General features: G+C 45.0%; 1 protein-coding gene across 1 annotated transcript; it reads right to left on the bottom strand.

The window, feature by feature from the left end:
• Nucleotides 1-401: 401 nt before the first annotated feature.
• Nucleotides 402-6,208, bottom strand: CCR9 (C-C motif chemokine receptor 9). The gene is made up of 3 exons (XM_048838825.2): nucleotides 6,151-6,208; nucleotides 3,044-3,104; nucleotides 402-1,538 (listed from the first exon to the last, which is right to left on the bottom strand). Exons 2-3 carry the CDS (start codon nucleotides 3,059-3,061, stop codon nucleotides 453-455), a joined length of 1,104 nt encoding a protein of 367 aa, XP_048694782.2. The 5' UTR covers nucleotides 3,062-3,104; nucleotides 6,151-6,208; the 3' UTR covers nucleotides 402-452.
• Nucleotides 6,209-16,415: the final 10,207 nt, after the last annotated feature.

Genomic DNA, 16,415 nt, shown 5'->3' with positions numbered 1-16,415 from the left:
TGGTGTAAATCTGCTGTAGCTCTGGTGAAGTGAACAATTATTCTGAATTTAAAATATTTTTTATCCCCTCTCAATTATCAGTCTGCATAGAATCAGCATCACATTATTTCCTCTGCATCTTTTCAAAAGTTTCACTTTCTTTCAGCCAGAAGTCTAGGGCTTGATCTTTCAAGGTACTGAGCGCTTTGGGGGAAGATGCTGAGCACCCTGAATTCTCACTGACTTCTGTGGGAGTTAAAAATGTTCAGCACTTTGCAGGATCAAGCCTTTGTGATGTGAACATGCAAATTCACTCTGTTGAGAGGGATCTTGCTTTTTCTTTCAGAATGGAAGAAGAATCACTTATAGAGCACTGCATTCCTCTGGCCAGACTCCCATTAATTTCAAAAGGAGCAGTTGGATGTGAGTGAGGAATTTGGGTGAAAGCTCAAAGTGAGAGAGACCCTGATTTATCATTGTCCCAGCAATGCAGAGGACCTATTTGAGATCCCATCTTGGCTATCATATATGAAAGAGCTCTGTTCTCGGCTCTTACCAGTGCAGTGAAATGTATCCTCCAGAATTTTAAAGAGGGCTTTATGGAATCTCTCCCCAGCAAACACATAGAGGAAGGGGTTCAGGCAGCTGTGAAGGAAGGCGATGCTCTGAGTTATCTGGAATCCAAGGTCAATGTTGTCAGAGGTTTTGCAGTCATATATGACCCTGGTGTAGGTGTCAATGGTTTTGACCAGCAAAATGCTGTTGTAAGGCAACTGGGAGAGGAGGAAAGCTATGATAATCATGATGATGATCTTTAATGATTTGTGCTTTTGAGATCTTTTTGCTTGAAGGAGGGTATGAATTATAAAAGCATAACAAGTAACCATGACAAGGAGAGGAAAGAGGAATCCTATTGTGATTTTCAAAGCTAGAATAGTAACTTTGATGGTTCGGGTAACTGTGGTAGGGTATACCATCTTGCAAGTAGTTGTATCACTAACTTGCTTAGATTCACTGTATATTATTTCTGGGATGCATAAGCTTATTGCAGTCAGCCAAATACCAAAGCAAACTAGTTTACTGCGCAGAAGCCTTTTTTGCTTAGAGTTCTTAGCTTTCATGGCCTGGACAATTGTAATGTACCTGTCAAAACTAATGCATGTCAGAAACAACATACAGCTGTAGAAGTTGATCTTGTACATGCTATTGATAATTTTACACATGAAATTCTTAAAGATCCAGCCATCTGAAGCTGCTTTTGCCCAGAAAGGGAGAGTGAGAAGGAGGAGCAGATCAGCAATGGCCAGGTGCAGCAGATATCTGTCAGTGATGCTTTTTCTGTATCTGTATTTCCAGTAGACGAGGATGACTAAGGCATTACCCATGGTGCCAATGGAGAAGACAATCCAGAAAAATGCTGGCAGGAAAGTTTGAGCAAACTGCCAGGCGTGACCTTTTTCACAAATGACGTCTGTGTGGTTAAATGGGTTGTCATATGGCAGCAAAACAGAACTAGAACCCGTATAATAATCCAGGTTTGCCGAGTAGTTCTGGGCGGTCTGCAGGGGAACATCAGGTTAATTACATGCTGACAAAATAATTAAATAAGAAACAGTGAAGATGGAATTTTTTCATAGTTCCATAACTCATTGCTTGGAAGTGAGATTCTGACATCTCTCTTTCACCCACAAGAAATGTTTTCTCCTTCAACTCAGAATGTTGGTGACAGCCTGAAAGCCCTAAAACAACTCTGACCTATTGGGGATTCTTCCATGGCAGGCAGCTCCCCATGGATGTAAAGCCAGTATGCCATCTCCCCACAACTCTGCACCACGCAGCATAGCTGGTGTGTCAGGGTTGGGAGGTACCCGGAAGGACTATAGCTGATGTGTCTTGCAGTCTGGCAATATAGATGGTCCCATAGCCAGCCAGTGCAGTTTACATCAGACAGGGATGGAGCCAGGGTAGAACCAGACCCATAATCAGGGACCTAGAACAGGCAACCTTGTGGCTTCCCTCTCTCTGCTGTGCCCAGAGGAAAGTGAGACCAACAAAGAACCTAGCCAACAGATTCTAGGAAAAACAGGCACAAGGCTAAAATTTCATGGCAGACACGGCACTCCGGTGACCTTTTTGGTGTATTAGAACTTTTACTCCAAAAAGGACCCTCTGGGCCTGTCTCCTCTTGCTTAAACTCTGTAAATACAGAATACCTGCACTGGAATCAATCAGCCATTTTCTGACTTGACTTGGACTGGTGTTGCATCAGTGGAGTTACTGCATATTTACACCAGTGTGACAGAGATCAGACTCTGGCCCAATGGAGAATGGCCTGTGTAAAATGGGTGTGTCATCAGAATCAGGCCATCTCTTTCTTACATATTATCTACATAATTATATATCTGATTTTTATATATATATATATAGTGCCCTTTTATGGCAACATTTCTAATCTGGGCATCTAGAAGTCTTGCAAGCACAGGTTATTTCCAGAGTGAGCACCTGAATCTTCTGATGCTTCCCCATCTGTTCGGCATAGGCATGATCCTGTTCTTAAATGATAGGTATGGGAGCTGGCTTATCTATGCTCTTGCCGTGTGAATTTAGGCAAATCAATGAAGTTCTCTGCTTCTCATTCCCTAGGCGAGAACTACAGCAGGAGGAAGTTAACTTAGTTGCCCATTTACATCAGCTGAGGATCTGGCTCCCTTGCTATGAACTACAGACAATAATACTTAGCTTACAAAGGTGTTTAAGATCCTCAGCTGGAAGATCCAACAGGAGAGCAAAGTACAGTTATACCCTCAGCTCAGCAGGCAAATTCACGTCCAGCATCTTTTGGCTGACCCATACTACAAGTTTGCATGAGCCGTGTTATTTGGTATGGCGGGAGCATCCATGACTGAACAGATGTTCATTGCTAGCTTGGAGAGGACAACACAGTTCTAGAATATGTTCAGGGGAATGTGTTGCAGTGCCTTAGGGAATGATGGTATAGCCTCGGTCACAAACTGAAAGGGGGGAAGAGAGAGAGATTATTTGGCAGTAGTAGATTTATACTCACCATGCTCGTAAATGCCATCTGCAGTCAGATCTTTATTCAGTCTTGAAAACAACACTATGAGCTTGAGAGGGAATAAGGTGGGTAAGTGACATATAAAATACAGACCTTCAGGCAGACTGAGATGAGTGTAAAAACCCAGGAATGTAAAAACCCAGGAATATTCACAGAAAGCCTTCTCGTATGAGCCTGCAGGCCAGATCCTACTCTCCTTCCTCACATGAGTTGTCCCTTTGAAGTCCAACTCTGTGGGTGGGTAAGATGAGCAGGATTTGACCCTGAAGTTTTGAGTTATATTTGCAGCTTCATTTTGATAACAGAAAGTTTTCAAAAAATAAACCTCTCTAAATATGTTAATGCTTTTAACAGCATACTGGCTGTAGCTTTTCAAGTGCTCTGTGCGGGTTAAACTCGATTAGTGGCTAGCATTAATTCTATTTCTTTTTTAATAATGTGTTCATACTGGGTTCATACTGAAACTGGCTTTCCAAAAGCTCCCAAGAGTGAAAAAAAAAATCTCTCAAATTATGTGTAGCAACTAACAAGAAAATCTACCTGTCTTCACTAACAGCCTGTAGCTTAAAAACACCTCCATTTTCTGCAATAACTGGTTATCTAACCTTTTTCGTTCCCTCTGGGAAATGTCTTTTTCTAGAGACCGTGATCTCTACTTGGGATTAATTTCAATTTTAGTCATTGTTGGCCAGGAACCATGTAAAACCCAAGGGTGGACAGGAATGGGCCCAAGGCAACCTGTGATTTGCACCAATTGACAATCCTACATTCAAGCAGGAATAAACTAAGCTAGTGCAAATCATGGCTTTCCTTGTCTACAGTTGAGGTTTGCACCAGTGCAACTGTACACCAATGAGGGAATCCCAAACACTGAGAAGACCTAGAGTTTTCCCCTTAAATACAACTCATACAGTGACCATACACTCACTGGATCTGTACAACTAAATGTCTGGAGTTCAGTGAAAATCACTCAGGATGTTCAGAGTGTCACTTGTTCCTGCATCTTTGAAAATAGGTCACACTACAAATAAGTTTCATTGTGTAGCTGGAGCTGACACGTAAAACTGAAGACCACAACAGCAGAGTTACATTAAATAGAGGTTTTTCCAAGGGGCTGTGACCAACGTTCAAGTGCTAGTTTCCCATGAAAATAAAGAAAAAAAACATGTTTCTCATGTGTGCTGACTAATAAAACCTCTCTTGATCTTATTAGTGGTAGGTGGTAATCCATCATGCAGTCCGTGCACTGTATTAATTGAGACGACAATCTCTTTCTCTTATATATATTACCATTATCCTTTGGTCTAAAATCACTTATGCTTGTACTCAGCCCAAAAGGGAAAATCTGAAGAAAATCTACTCAGTGTTTTTCTCATTAGCCAAGGTCAAAAAACAACACTTCTTTCATGCGTTATTTGGATCCTTTTTGTTCACCCAACTCAAAATGATTTTGTTCTAAAAGTACTAACTTTGGAACTGGGCCGACCACCTTTTGTCATCATGGTGCTATTTATGTGAGTATCTGTTACTTTATGGGTAAGGTTTTAAAAATGGCAGAGTCCTGTGGCACCTTATAGACTAACAGACATATTGGAGCATAAGCTTTTGTGAGTGAATACCCACTTCTTCAGATGCATGTAGTGGAAATTTCCAGAAATTTTAATTTTAAAAATGGGCTCTTTTCATTTATATCCTTCTCAACACAGGACATGAGCTTTGACAAGATAAGGTTAAAAAAAAGATTTAAAAAACAACAACATTTAAGGTAATGAAAACATACGTGCTCTGTAAATTTTTAAACAACATATAGAAGAAAGGAATGCAGATTTATGCAGTTCCCTGAAATTCTATGCATTAAAATACATTCAATAGCTTTCTTTTTATGCCTAAATATATGCTGTGGTGCATTTAGTTGAATTTGTGATCCCACACGTAGGTAAGGCTCACATCGTACATTCAGTTTTCCTCTTTTTAAAAAAAAACAAGCAAGGAAAATAAATACCTAAACTATACTAATGCCACAATGCGGGTGGGAATTTTACACTATTAAAACCAGGCAGATTGAAAATCCTCATCTCCAAAGAAGTCATAAGGCAGTCAGACTACACCTAAATGCTAAGGCATAAATATTAACAGAGCATGTCAGATAAAAATAGTAAACTAATGGAACAAACTCTGTTCTGAGATGATCACTGTAAATCTAGATAATTCCAATGAAGCTGGTGGAGTTATCTGGATTTATGCTGGCCTAATTAAGAAGTAAAAACCTTGTGTAACATGTTAGCTGCAACATTGCTCTCATGTTGACTTTTTTATTATTATTATTTACCGTAGCTTCATTTCAAATATTTAGAGACACTTTAGATGTTGAAGAAGATACTGACTCATTCTCTTAAAGCAAACCCCGAACCTGAGAGGTGACAAGCAGCAGGCTAGGATGGCTGTTAAGACAATCAGAGCAAAATAATTCATCATAATCAATTTGATCCCCTTTTGGTTGCTTTTCTGCAATGATGCAGTTTGAAGGGGGGAAAACCTGTGAACTGACCCTTTTCAACTACCATTTGTCATTTTCGGAGCCAAAATTAAACAATGTGATCTCCATCTGCCACATTATGCTCATTCAAAATCTTCTAAGCAAGTGGGAATCTCCCAGGTGAGATGTAACTGACAAAATTACTTTCGGAGGGCCAAGTCCTAACCTCAGTCACACTGGTGATGATTCATAGTAACCTCACTGAAAGCAATTTACACCGGGGGTAACAGTGGTGTCATTTAGTTAGTGATTGTCTTGTTCGCTCTCAGTATCAATTTCAAAAATGTTACTGTAAATCCTTTTGGGCTGCACAGGGGTAGCTTGGCTGGGCTGACTGCAGCAGCCTTGGGCACCCCAGCAATTACTTTTAACAGTAAATATTTTAAAGTAAACAGTAAAAAGTCATTACAAAAGGATGAGTTAAAAACTGAACTTACTGCTCGCCAGGAGACGTGGTGTGTCACAAAGACTCATCTCCACTGCAGCAGCATGTGGAAATTAAACAGCAAAATCTTATCCCTCATGCCAGGGAGAGGATAGGAGAGAACTGAGCACTTACTAGTGGCTGTAGCTCCTTTTTGAGTCAGTCTGTCAGTCACTGCATTGGTGGTCCCAGGTGAATGTGTGGCTCCTAAGACATTAGCAACTCCTGGAAAGTGTTCAATGTGGGTCTAGGAGGGTGTATGGCTCCAGGACACCGAGTTAGGTGAATCTCTGGCTGCTTTTTTATCTGTGGCTTGGGTTGCCTGTGAGGTAAACCAAAACAACCCCCCACTTCATGTGCAGTTCTATTAAGCCTAAACAGCTGGGTGTTTTCTTCATGCTTGCAGTGGTTTTGTAGTCATTCCTCTCCCATTGGTTCAGTGGGAAGCCACTCCATCACACTATATCACTGGGGCACCGCCCAGTTCCAGATGATTAGCGATTCAAGAGGTGGGGCCGAGACCCCTCTAGCAGGATAGAGCATAGCAAACAAACAGTCTCGGGGCTCTGGACCTCAGGCAGGGCAGATTAACCAAATAGTCGGGTCCCATCCCTTGGGCAGAGCAGAACAAAGTCTATGGGCCCAGTCCCTTGTGCAGGGCGGAGCCACAAACAGTCTTGGGGCTCAGGCCCTCCGGCAGGGTGGAACCACAAACAGTGTTAGGGCTTTGTCCCTCAGGCAGGGCAGAACAAACAGTCTTGGGGCTCGGGGGAAAGGGGGTGTCTCTGACCCTGAAGACAGCCATTTGTAAGGCGTCTTGGCTCAGGTAGACGGCAGTCAAATGCAGGCATTTTGGTCTTATGTGGTGAGGCTGCCACCCCAGGGATGGGGCTGGCAGCCGGGGTAGGGGGACCTGAGCCCACCCTATTCCACTGGGTCCCAGCCCAGGGCCCAAACAGTGGGGGAGCGTTCCGCCACTGTGTCACTGGGGATCTGCCCAAAACACATTGACCGATGTTGAAGCAGCAACACAACCGGACTATATTGGCTGTCCCTGGGCTACTTCCTACTCTCCCACTGTAAGGTATCCGTGGCTCGGAGTCATTGTCTGTCTCTTTGGGGTACAGGTGAATGGCAGTCCTGGCAGCTCTTCTCCTGGATCACTCTCTTCCAGGAGCAGGGCGTGGCGCAGCACAGGTTCTGCTCCGGGGATCTGCAGGGGCCTGGAGACATCTGCTCCCTTTGCTGGCTTAGAGTCAACTGAATTAAAGGCTCCACTTTTATACTTCCTGTCCCGCCTCTTAGCTTCCAACGGGAGGAACAAGCCCAGCCTGGCTCCACCCACCAAGATCAGAGAGTGGTTCCTACTCCTCTGGCTCAGTGGGAGGCCACTCCACCTCACTACAATGCTGAACAAATGATGTTCTTTATCTTTTTTTTTATCCTTTGGGGTAAGTAGTTGGATCCTTGGATCCTGTGTAAATGTCTGTCTGACTTTTAGCATCGTCTGCTCACACAGCAGCTAATGCAGAACAAACCAGAAATGTCCAGTGCCATGACTGCAACTTGCTACAAAAGCCACTTTAACTGACACTAAATTAGCTGTGACCAGCTCAGCCCAGGGACTTCTCCCTCCTAGTGCATCAGTGGGAGCAACCAAACCTAAGGAAAGGGTGAGAATGAATCAGTTGCAGCCATAGTCCTGACCACTCCACATTGACCAGCTCAACTGGCTTCGGGTGCATGGGAGCACATACTGCGCCCTCTGAGGGAGGCCTTGTTTTGTACTTCTATGGGGGACCTACTGTACAGACTAAAGGCCAGGTGGGGATGCTAGCTGAGCTAAAGTCTGAAAGAGTCTAAGTTGTTGTAATGTCTTCCTTCTTCCAGCCCACTTGACATGTGTGTTACTGCTGTCATCAGTGTAGAGGAAGGATGGTCATGGCCCTGGACTGGGATTCAGGTAATGTGGATTCAAATCCTAACTGCTACAGATTTCCTAGGTGACCTTGAGCAAGTCATGTAATCTCTCTGTGCCTCAGTTCTCCAGCTGTAAAAAGGGGGATGATGATACTTCTTTTCTCCCACCCTTTGTCTGTCTTGTCTATCCCAATTGTAAGCTGTTTGGGGTAGGGATAGTCTCTTACTGTGCAAATGTGCCCAGTCTAGTACAGCCGACCCTCATCTTGATCGGGGCCTCAAGGTGCTATGGTAACACAAATATTAATAATATTTGAGACTGTCACTGACCTCCTTGAGGGGGTCTGTCAGGAGAGTAGAGCAGCCGTAAAACTCAGCTGGGGCTCTACAAGAGCCACAGGTGTAGACTAGTCAAAAGAGGCACTTAATCAGCACATCTCCCACTGGCTTAGGCCCAGTCCCTTCGACTCTGGTGGCTGTGTCAGCTGACTCTGGATCCTCAGGTGCCCCTGTTCCAGGCAGACTTACTTCCTCCAGTGTCTTGCTGCCCAGTTCCTGCTGACATATCAAACTCTGACCCTGAAAGTAGCTCACTGAGCCTGTGTCTAAGATGGTGTCTAAGATGATGTATCTCACATGAAAAGGAACAAGAAGGGAGGAGCTATAGCAAGAAAAGCAGCTAAGAAGAGGGTGTCAGGAAATGTAACAATTATATAACTTGCACATTCTTACAGTTTCTTTCTGGAATCAGCATGCAAAATACACCGATTAAGACTCCCTTATGCATTGCTATTTTAGTAAGTGGGTAAAAGCAGAGTGATGGGAGCCTAGCTGAGCATAACTTACACCACATATTTCTTGCACGTTCAGCTGTGAATTTGATTCTCAAACTTTTATCTATATTTAACAATTCCTTGACATTCCTGTTGAAGCTATTTCTTGATTTCCATGGGATATGTGGTCTCCAAATATCTGCTTGTTGCACCTCATCTACACAGCTCTCTGCTAATTGTTTACCCCTCATTTTGTACTGCTACTTATTTCTGTTTTCATTTGCTCATTTCCTAAGACAAGGTCAATGTTCTGTGATTGTAGTTCAGACTTTACAGATTTCTATTCATGCTTTAATTTTATCTTAGACTGAGGCAAGGGAGAGGTGCTGTCAAGGTTCCTCCCCCACTCTGAACTCTAGGGTACAGATGTGGGGACCTGCATGAAAAACCTCCTAAGCTTATCTTTACCAGCTTAGGTCAAAACTTCCCCAAGGTACAAAATATTCCACCCGTTGTCCTTGGATTGGCCGCTACCACCACCAAACTAATACTGGTTACTGGGGAAGAGCTGTTTGGACGCGTCTTTCCCCCCAAAATACTTCCCAAAACCTTGCACCCCACTTCCTGGACAAGGTTTGGTAAAAAGCCTCACCAATTTGCCTAGGTGACTACAGACCCAAACCCTTGGATCTTAAGAACAATGAACAATCCTCCCAACACTTGCACCCGCCCTTTCCTGGGAAATGTTGGATAAAAAGCCTCACCAATTTGCATAGGTGACCACAGACCCAAACCCTTGGATCTGAGAACAATGAAAAAGCATTCAGTTTTCTTACAAGAAGACTTTTAATAAAAATAGAAGTAAATAGAAATAAAGAAATCCCCCCTGTAAAATCAGGATGGTAGATATTTTACAGGGTAATTAGATTCAAAAATATAGAGAACCCCTCTAGGCAAAACCTTAAGTTACAAAAAGATACACAGACAGAAATAGTTATTCTATTCAGCACAATTCTTTTCTCAGCCATTTAAAGAAATCATAATCTAACACATACCTAGCTAGATTACTTACTAAAAGTTCTAAGACTCCATTCCTGGTCTATCCCCGGCAGAAAACCAGCATATAGACAGACACACAGACCCTTTGTTTCTCTCCCTCCTCCCAGCTTTTGAAAGTATCTTGTCTCCTCATTGGTCATTTTGGTCAGGTGCCAGCGAGGTTACCTTTAGCTTCTTAACCCTTTACAGGTGAGAGGAGCTTTCCCCTGGCCAGGAGGGATTTCAAAGGGGTTTACCCTTCCCTTTATATTTATGACACGCCCCCCAAATCTCAGCTAGGGTGAAACACTGGCTGGGATTTCTTCCTGGAGCTCTAGGAAAACAGAGTTAATAAGACACATGCATCTCTAAATATACTACCAAGTACATAAAGACTAACAATATTTTCTACATCTCAAGGACGATTTTAACCAGTTGATTCTGGGAAACTTTCACGGGAGAGTGCATCAGCCACTTTGTTAGAAGCTCCTGAGATGTGTCGGATGTCGAAATCAAAATCTTGGAGAGCTAAACTCCACCGAAGAAGTTTTTTGTTAGTTTCTTTGACGGTGTGAAGCCACTTCAGTGCAGCATGGTCGGTTTCCAGGTGGAAACGCCGTCCCCAAACATATGGGCGTAGCTTTTCCAGAGCGTAGACAATGGCGTAACATTCTTTTTCAGTGACTGACCAGTTGCTTTCCCTCTCAGACAGTTTTTTGCTGAGAAACACTACAGGGTGGAATTCTTGATCAGGTCCTTTCTGCATTAAAACTGCTCCCACACCACGCTCGGACGCATCTGTGGTTACTAGGAACGGTTTGTCAAAGTCTGGGGCCCTTAGTACAGGGTCAGACATGAGTGTCGCTTTAAGCTTGTAAAAGGCCTTCTGACACTTTTCGGTCCACTGAACAGCATTTGGCTGTTTCTTTTTGGTTAGGTCTGTCAGTGGAGCAGCGATTTGACTGTAGTGCGGTACAAATCGTCTGTAATAACCGGCCAAGCCTAAGAAGGATTGAACCTGTTTCTTTGACTTTGGGACAGGCCACTTTTGGATAGCATCCACTTTGGCCTGTAGGGAGCTGATAGTTTCTTGACCCACCTGGTGTCCAAGGTAAGTCACTCTGTTTAGGCCTATTTGACACTTCTTAGCCTTAACAGTTAGTCCTGCCTTCCTTATGCGCTCAAGGACTTTTTGTAGATGTTCCAGGTGGTCTGCCCAGGAATCCGAAAATATGGCCACATCGTCAAGGTAGGCGACTGCATATTCTCCTAATCCCGCTAGGAGACCATCTACAAGTCTTTGGAAAGTGGCGGGTGCATTTCGCAGCCCGAAAGGGAGTACATTAAATTCATACAGCCCGAGATGTGTGGTGAAGGCTGACCTTTCCTTGGCAGTACCTGCCAGTACCCCTTGGTTAAGTCCAAGGTAGAGATGAACTGGGCCCGTTCCAGTTTCTCTAATAGTTCATCTGTGCGTGGCATTGGATAGTTGTCTGGGCGAGTTACAGCATTTAGCTTACGGTAGTCCACGCAAAAACGTATTTCCCCATCTGGTTTGGGAACTAGAACCACTGGAGATGCCCATGCACTTTCAGAGGGGCGGATTACACCCATCTGTAACATATCCTGGATCTCCCGTTCTATAGCAGTTTTAGCTTGAGGAGACACCCGGTAAGGTTGGACCCTAATTGGGTGAGCATTACCTGTGTCAATGGAGTGGTATGCCCGTTCAGTCAGTCCTGGGGTGGCTGAGAACGTTGGCACGTAGCTAGTGCACAGCTCCTGGATCTGCTGTCGCTGCATACACCCAAGGGTCATGGAGAGGTTCACCTCTTCCACACCACCACCACATTTCCCTTCGTAGTAGACACCTTCGGGCCACTCAGCATCGTCTCCTCCCTGGGCTGTAAACTGACAAACCTTTAATTCTCTGGAATAAAAGGGCTTAAGAGAATTAATATGGTACACCTTAGGCTTTCGGTTGGAGGTGGGGAATGCTATGAGATAATTAACAGCTCCCAGGCGCTCCTGGACCGTGAATGGCCCTTCCCACGATGCTTCCATTTTATGGGCCTGGAGCGCCTTTAAGACCATGACCTGGTCTCCTACTTTGAAGGAACGCTCTCTGGCATGTTTATCATACCAGGCTTTTTGCTCTTTTTGAGCATCCTGTAAGTTTTCTCTAGCAAGGGCTAAAGAGGTTCGGAGGGTGTTTTGTAGGTTGGTTACGAAGTCCAGAATGTTAGTTCCTGGAGACGGTGTAAATCCCTCCCATTGCTGCTTCACCAACTGCAATGGCCCCTTAACCTCATGGCCATATACAAGTTCAAATGGGGAAAACCCTAAACTGGGATGTGGTACAGCTCTGTAGGCAAAGAGCAACTTCTGCAACACTAGGTCCCAATCATTGGAGTGCTCATTTACGAATTTACGTATCATGGCCCCCAAAGTTCCATTAAACTTCTCCACCATGCCATTTGTTTGATGGTGGTAAGGAGTGGCAACCAAGTGATCTACCCCATGAGCTTCCCAAAGGTTTTCCATAGTTCCTGCCAGGAAATTAGTCCCTGCATCTGTGAGGATGTCGGAGGGCCTACCTACCCTGGCAAAAATGTCTGCTAGTGCCTGGCACACACTTTTAGCCCTGGTGTTGCTTAGAACTACTGCTTCTGGCCATCGGGTGGCAAAATCCATGAAAGTCAGTATGTATTGCTTTCCTCTGGGTGTCTTTTTCGGAAAAGGACCCAGAATATCCACAGCTACTCACTGAAATGGAACTTCAATGATGGGGAGTGGCTGGAGAGGGGCTTTGACCTGGTCTTGGGGTTTTCCCACTCTTTGGCACACCTCACAAGACTGGACATAGGTAGAAACATCCTTGCCCATTCTCTCCCAGTGGAATGACCCCCCCAAACGGTCTTTGGTCCTGTTCACCCCAGCATGGCCACTAGGGTGATTGTGGGCTAAGCTCAAGAGCTTGGCCCGGTATTTAGTTGGAACTACCAACTGTCTCTGAGGATGCCAGTCTTCCTGGTGTCCACCAGAAAGAGTTTCCTTGTATAAAAGTCCTCTTTCTACAACAAACCTGGATCGATTAGAAGAGCTGAGAGGCGGTGGGTTGCTCCGTGCCGCCGTCCAAGCTCTCTGGAGGCTTTCATCTGCTTCCTGTTCAGTCTGGAACTGTTCCCTTGATGCTGGAGACATCAGTTCCTCATTGGATTGTGGACCTAGGCTTGGTCCCTCTGGAAGCGATATAGGGGATGGAGCTGTTTCTGTTGACTGTGAACCGCTCTCCGCTGGTGCACTGTGTTGGGATTCAGGCTCCGGCTGAGCCTCTTGTGTAGGGTTATCGGCTGCTGCCAGTTCAGGTTCGGTGGGGCCCTCTGGTGTTGAGGTTGCAAGTACTGGATTCAGTGCTGACACAGGGTCTGGTGTTGGTTGTTCGGCTGGTTCCGGTTCTGGGACTGGTTCCGTCTGGGTCTCTGGGACTGGATCCACTACTGCTGTTGCAGACATTGGCTTGGGGTCCGGGTCCATCACCTCTGACTGGGTCCTGATAGAAGTTTCTGGAACAGAGCTAGGCCTCACGGCTTGTTTAGCCTGGCTGCGGGTGACCGTTCCCACCCTCTTGGCCTGCTTCACATGATTGGCCAAGTCTTCCCCCAACAGCATGGGGATGGGATAATCATCATAGACTGCAAAAGTCCACATTCCTGACCAGCCCTTGTACTGGACAGGCAACTTGGCTGTAGGCAAATTGAAAGAGTTGGACTTGAAGGGTTGAATCGTCACTTGGATCTCTGGGTTGATTAAATTGGGGTCCACTAAGGAAGCATGGATAGCTGACACTTGTGCTCCGGTGTCCCTCCATGCGGTGACCTTCTTCCCGCCCACACTCACAGTTTCCCTCCGCTCCAAGGGTATCTGGGAGGTATCTGGGCCTGTGGACCTCTGGTGTGATTCCAGTGCAATGAACTGTAATCTGTTGGGGTTCTTGGGGCAGTTGGCCTTTACATGCCCCAGCTCGTTACATTTAAAACATCGTCCAGCTGACGGGTCACTGGGGCGAGGAGGGTTGCTGGAGAACGGGGTGGTGGGATGATAAGGGGTCTGGAGGGTTCTTTGGGAGGTAGGTGGGGCTTTGGGCGGCCCCCGGTAATAGGGTGTGGTCTGGGGTGGTCCCTTCTGGTCTCCGCTCCAACTGTGACCAGTTTTCTTCTTCTCTGCCACCTTCACCCATCTGGCTCCAATCGCTCCTGCCTCGATTACAGTTTTGGGTTTCCCATCTAGGATGTATCTTTCTATTTCCTCAGGAACACCCTCTAAGAATTGTTCCATTTGCATTAGGAAGGGCAAATTTTCTGGAGATTCAACACTTGCTCCTGATATCCAGGCATCCCAATGTTTCACAATGTGGTAGGCATGTCGGGTAAATGACATGTCTGGTTTCCACCTTAGGGCTCTGAACCTCCGACGAGACTGCTCAGGTGTTATCCCCATTCTGACTCTCACCTTGGATTTAAACAGTTCATACTTGTTCATGTGTTCTTTAGGCATTTCAGCTGCCACCTCAGCTAAGGGTCCACTGAGCTGCGGCCTCAGCTCTACCATGTATTGGTCAGTAGAGATGTTGTACCCAAGGCAGGCCCTTTCGAAGTTTTCTAAGAAGGCCTCAGTATCATCACCTGCCTTGTAGGTGGGGAACTTTCTGGGATGGGAAGTGGTACCTGGAGAAGGATTGCTAGGGTTTGTTGGTATATTCTGCTGGGCCTTTATCCTCTCCACCTCCTCCACATGCTTCCTCTCTTTTTCCTTCTCCTCCTCCACATGCTTCCTTGCCTCCATTTCCCTCTTGTGGGCAGCCTCCTGTACCTCCTTCTCCAGCCGCATGAGTTCTATCTGTCTTTCATGTTCCCTTTGTTTTTCCTCAGCCTGAAATTTGGCTAATTCCAGCTGTAGTCGAGCTGCGGATTTTGTCATTCTAACCTCTCTGTTTTTAACTAACTTTACACCCGAGGTTTAGAAATAAACAAACAAAACTTGGCTGTAAAATTTTGCTGTGCTGGAATAGAATACCTATTCTCTGATAGTGATTGTCAGCCTACAGAAAAAGACAATTCCCTTGTCTCTGCTCTGGGCCCAAATTAAAGCAAAAAAACCTCCAACTACTTGGAAACCTGCTTACCCAGCCCAAAGAAAAAGCAAATGGGTAGAACACACACCCCCTATTTACTTTTAGGAAGAAAAGAAAAAAAAAACCTCTGGGTTGGAAGACTGTGAATTTCCCTGCAGGAGTTAAGTACCCTGCCTCCAGGCAAAGAAAACCTGCAATTCACAAAGATAATCCCCTTTTGTCTCTGCTTGGCCACAAAGCAGAGAAAAAAAACAAGCTGCTTTCAGTTTCAGCTGCTTTCTGGACTTCCTTTCCAAAGGAAAAAAAAATTTTCCTTTTTAAAATCTGTATTTCTAGTTCAAAAAATCTCAACTAGATCTTAAAATGATTTCAGGTTAATCCCACCACTATGCCACCATGTCAAGGTTCCTCCCCCACTCTGAACTCTAGGGTACAGATGTGGGGACCTGCATGAAAAACCTCCTAAGCTTATCTTTACCAGCTTAGGTCAAAACTTCCCCAAGGTACAAAATATTCCACCCGTTGTCCTTGGATTGGCCGCTACCACCACCAAACTAATACTGGTTACTGGGGAAGAGCTGTTTGGACGCGTCTTTCCCCCCAAAATACTTTCCAAAACCTTGCACCCCACTTCCTGGACAAGGTTTCGTAAAAAGCCTCACCAATTTGCCTAGGTGACTACAGACCCAAACCCTTGGATCTTAAGAACAATGAACAATCCTCCCAACACTTGCACCCCCCCTTTCCTGGGAAATGTTGGATAAAAAGTTTCAGAGTAACAGCCGTGTTAGTCTGTATTCGCAAAAAAGAAAAGGAGTACTTGTGGCACCTTAGAGACTAACCAATTTATTTGAGCATGAGCTTTCGTGAGCTACAGCTCACTTCATCGGATGCATACCGTGGAAACTGCAGCAGACTTTATATATACACAGAAAATATGAAACAATACCTCCTCCCACCCCACTGTCCTGCTGGTAATAGCTTATCTAAAGTGATCATCAGGTGGGCCATTTCCAGCACAAATCCAGGTTTTCTCACCCTCCACCCCCACACACAAATTCACTCTCCTGCTGGTGATAGCCCATCCAAAGTGACAACTCTTTACACAATGTGCATGATAATCAAGTTGGGCTATTTCCTGCACAAATCCAGGTTTTCTCACATCCCCCCCACCCCCATACACACACAAACTCACTCTCCTGCTGGTAATAGCTCATCCAAACTGACCACTCTCCAAGTTTAAATCCAAGTTAAACCAGAACATCTGGGGGGGGGGGGGTAGGAAAAAACAAGAGGAAACAGGCTACCTTGCATAATGACTTAGCCACTCCCAGTCTCTATTTAAGCCTAAATTAATAGTATCCAATTTGCAAATGAATTCCAATTCAGCAGTTTCTCGCTGGAGTCTGGATTTGAAGTTTTTTTGTTTTAAGATAGCGACCTTCATGTCTGTGATTGCGTGACCAGAGAGATTGAAGTGTTCGCCGACTGGTTTATGAATGTTATAATTCTTGACATCTGATTTGTGTCCATTT

Source organism: Caretta caretta, chromosome 2 (genome assembly GCF_965140235.1).
Source record: "Caretta caretta isolate rCarCar2 chromosome 2, rCarCar1.hap1, whole genome shotgun sequence".
Taxonomy (NCBI): Eukaryota; Metazoa; Chordata; order Testudines; family Cheloniidae; genus Caretta; species Caretta caretta.
Note: the sequence above shows the minus strand (reverse complement) of the source record. Positions and strands in the feature narration are given on the sequence as shown.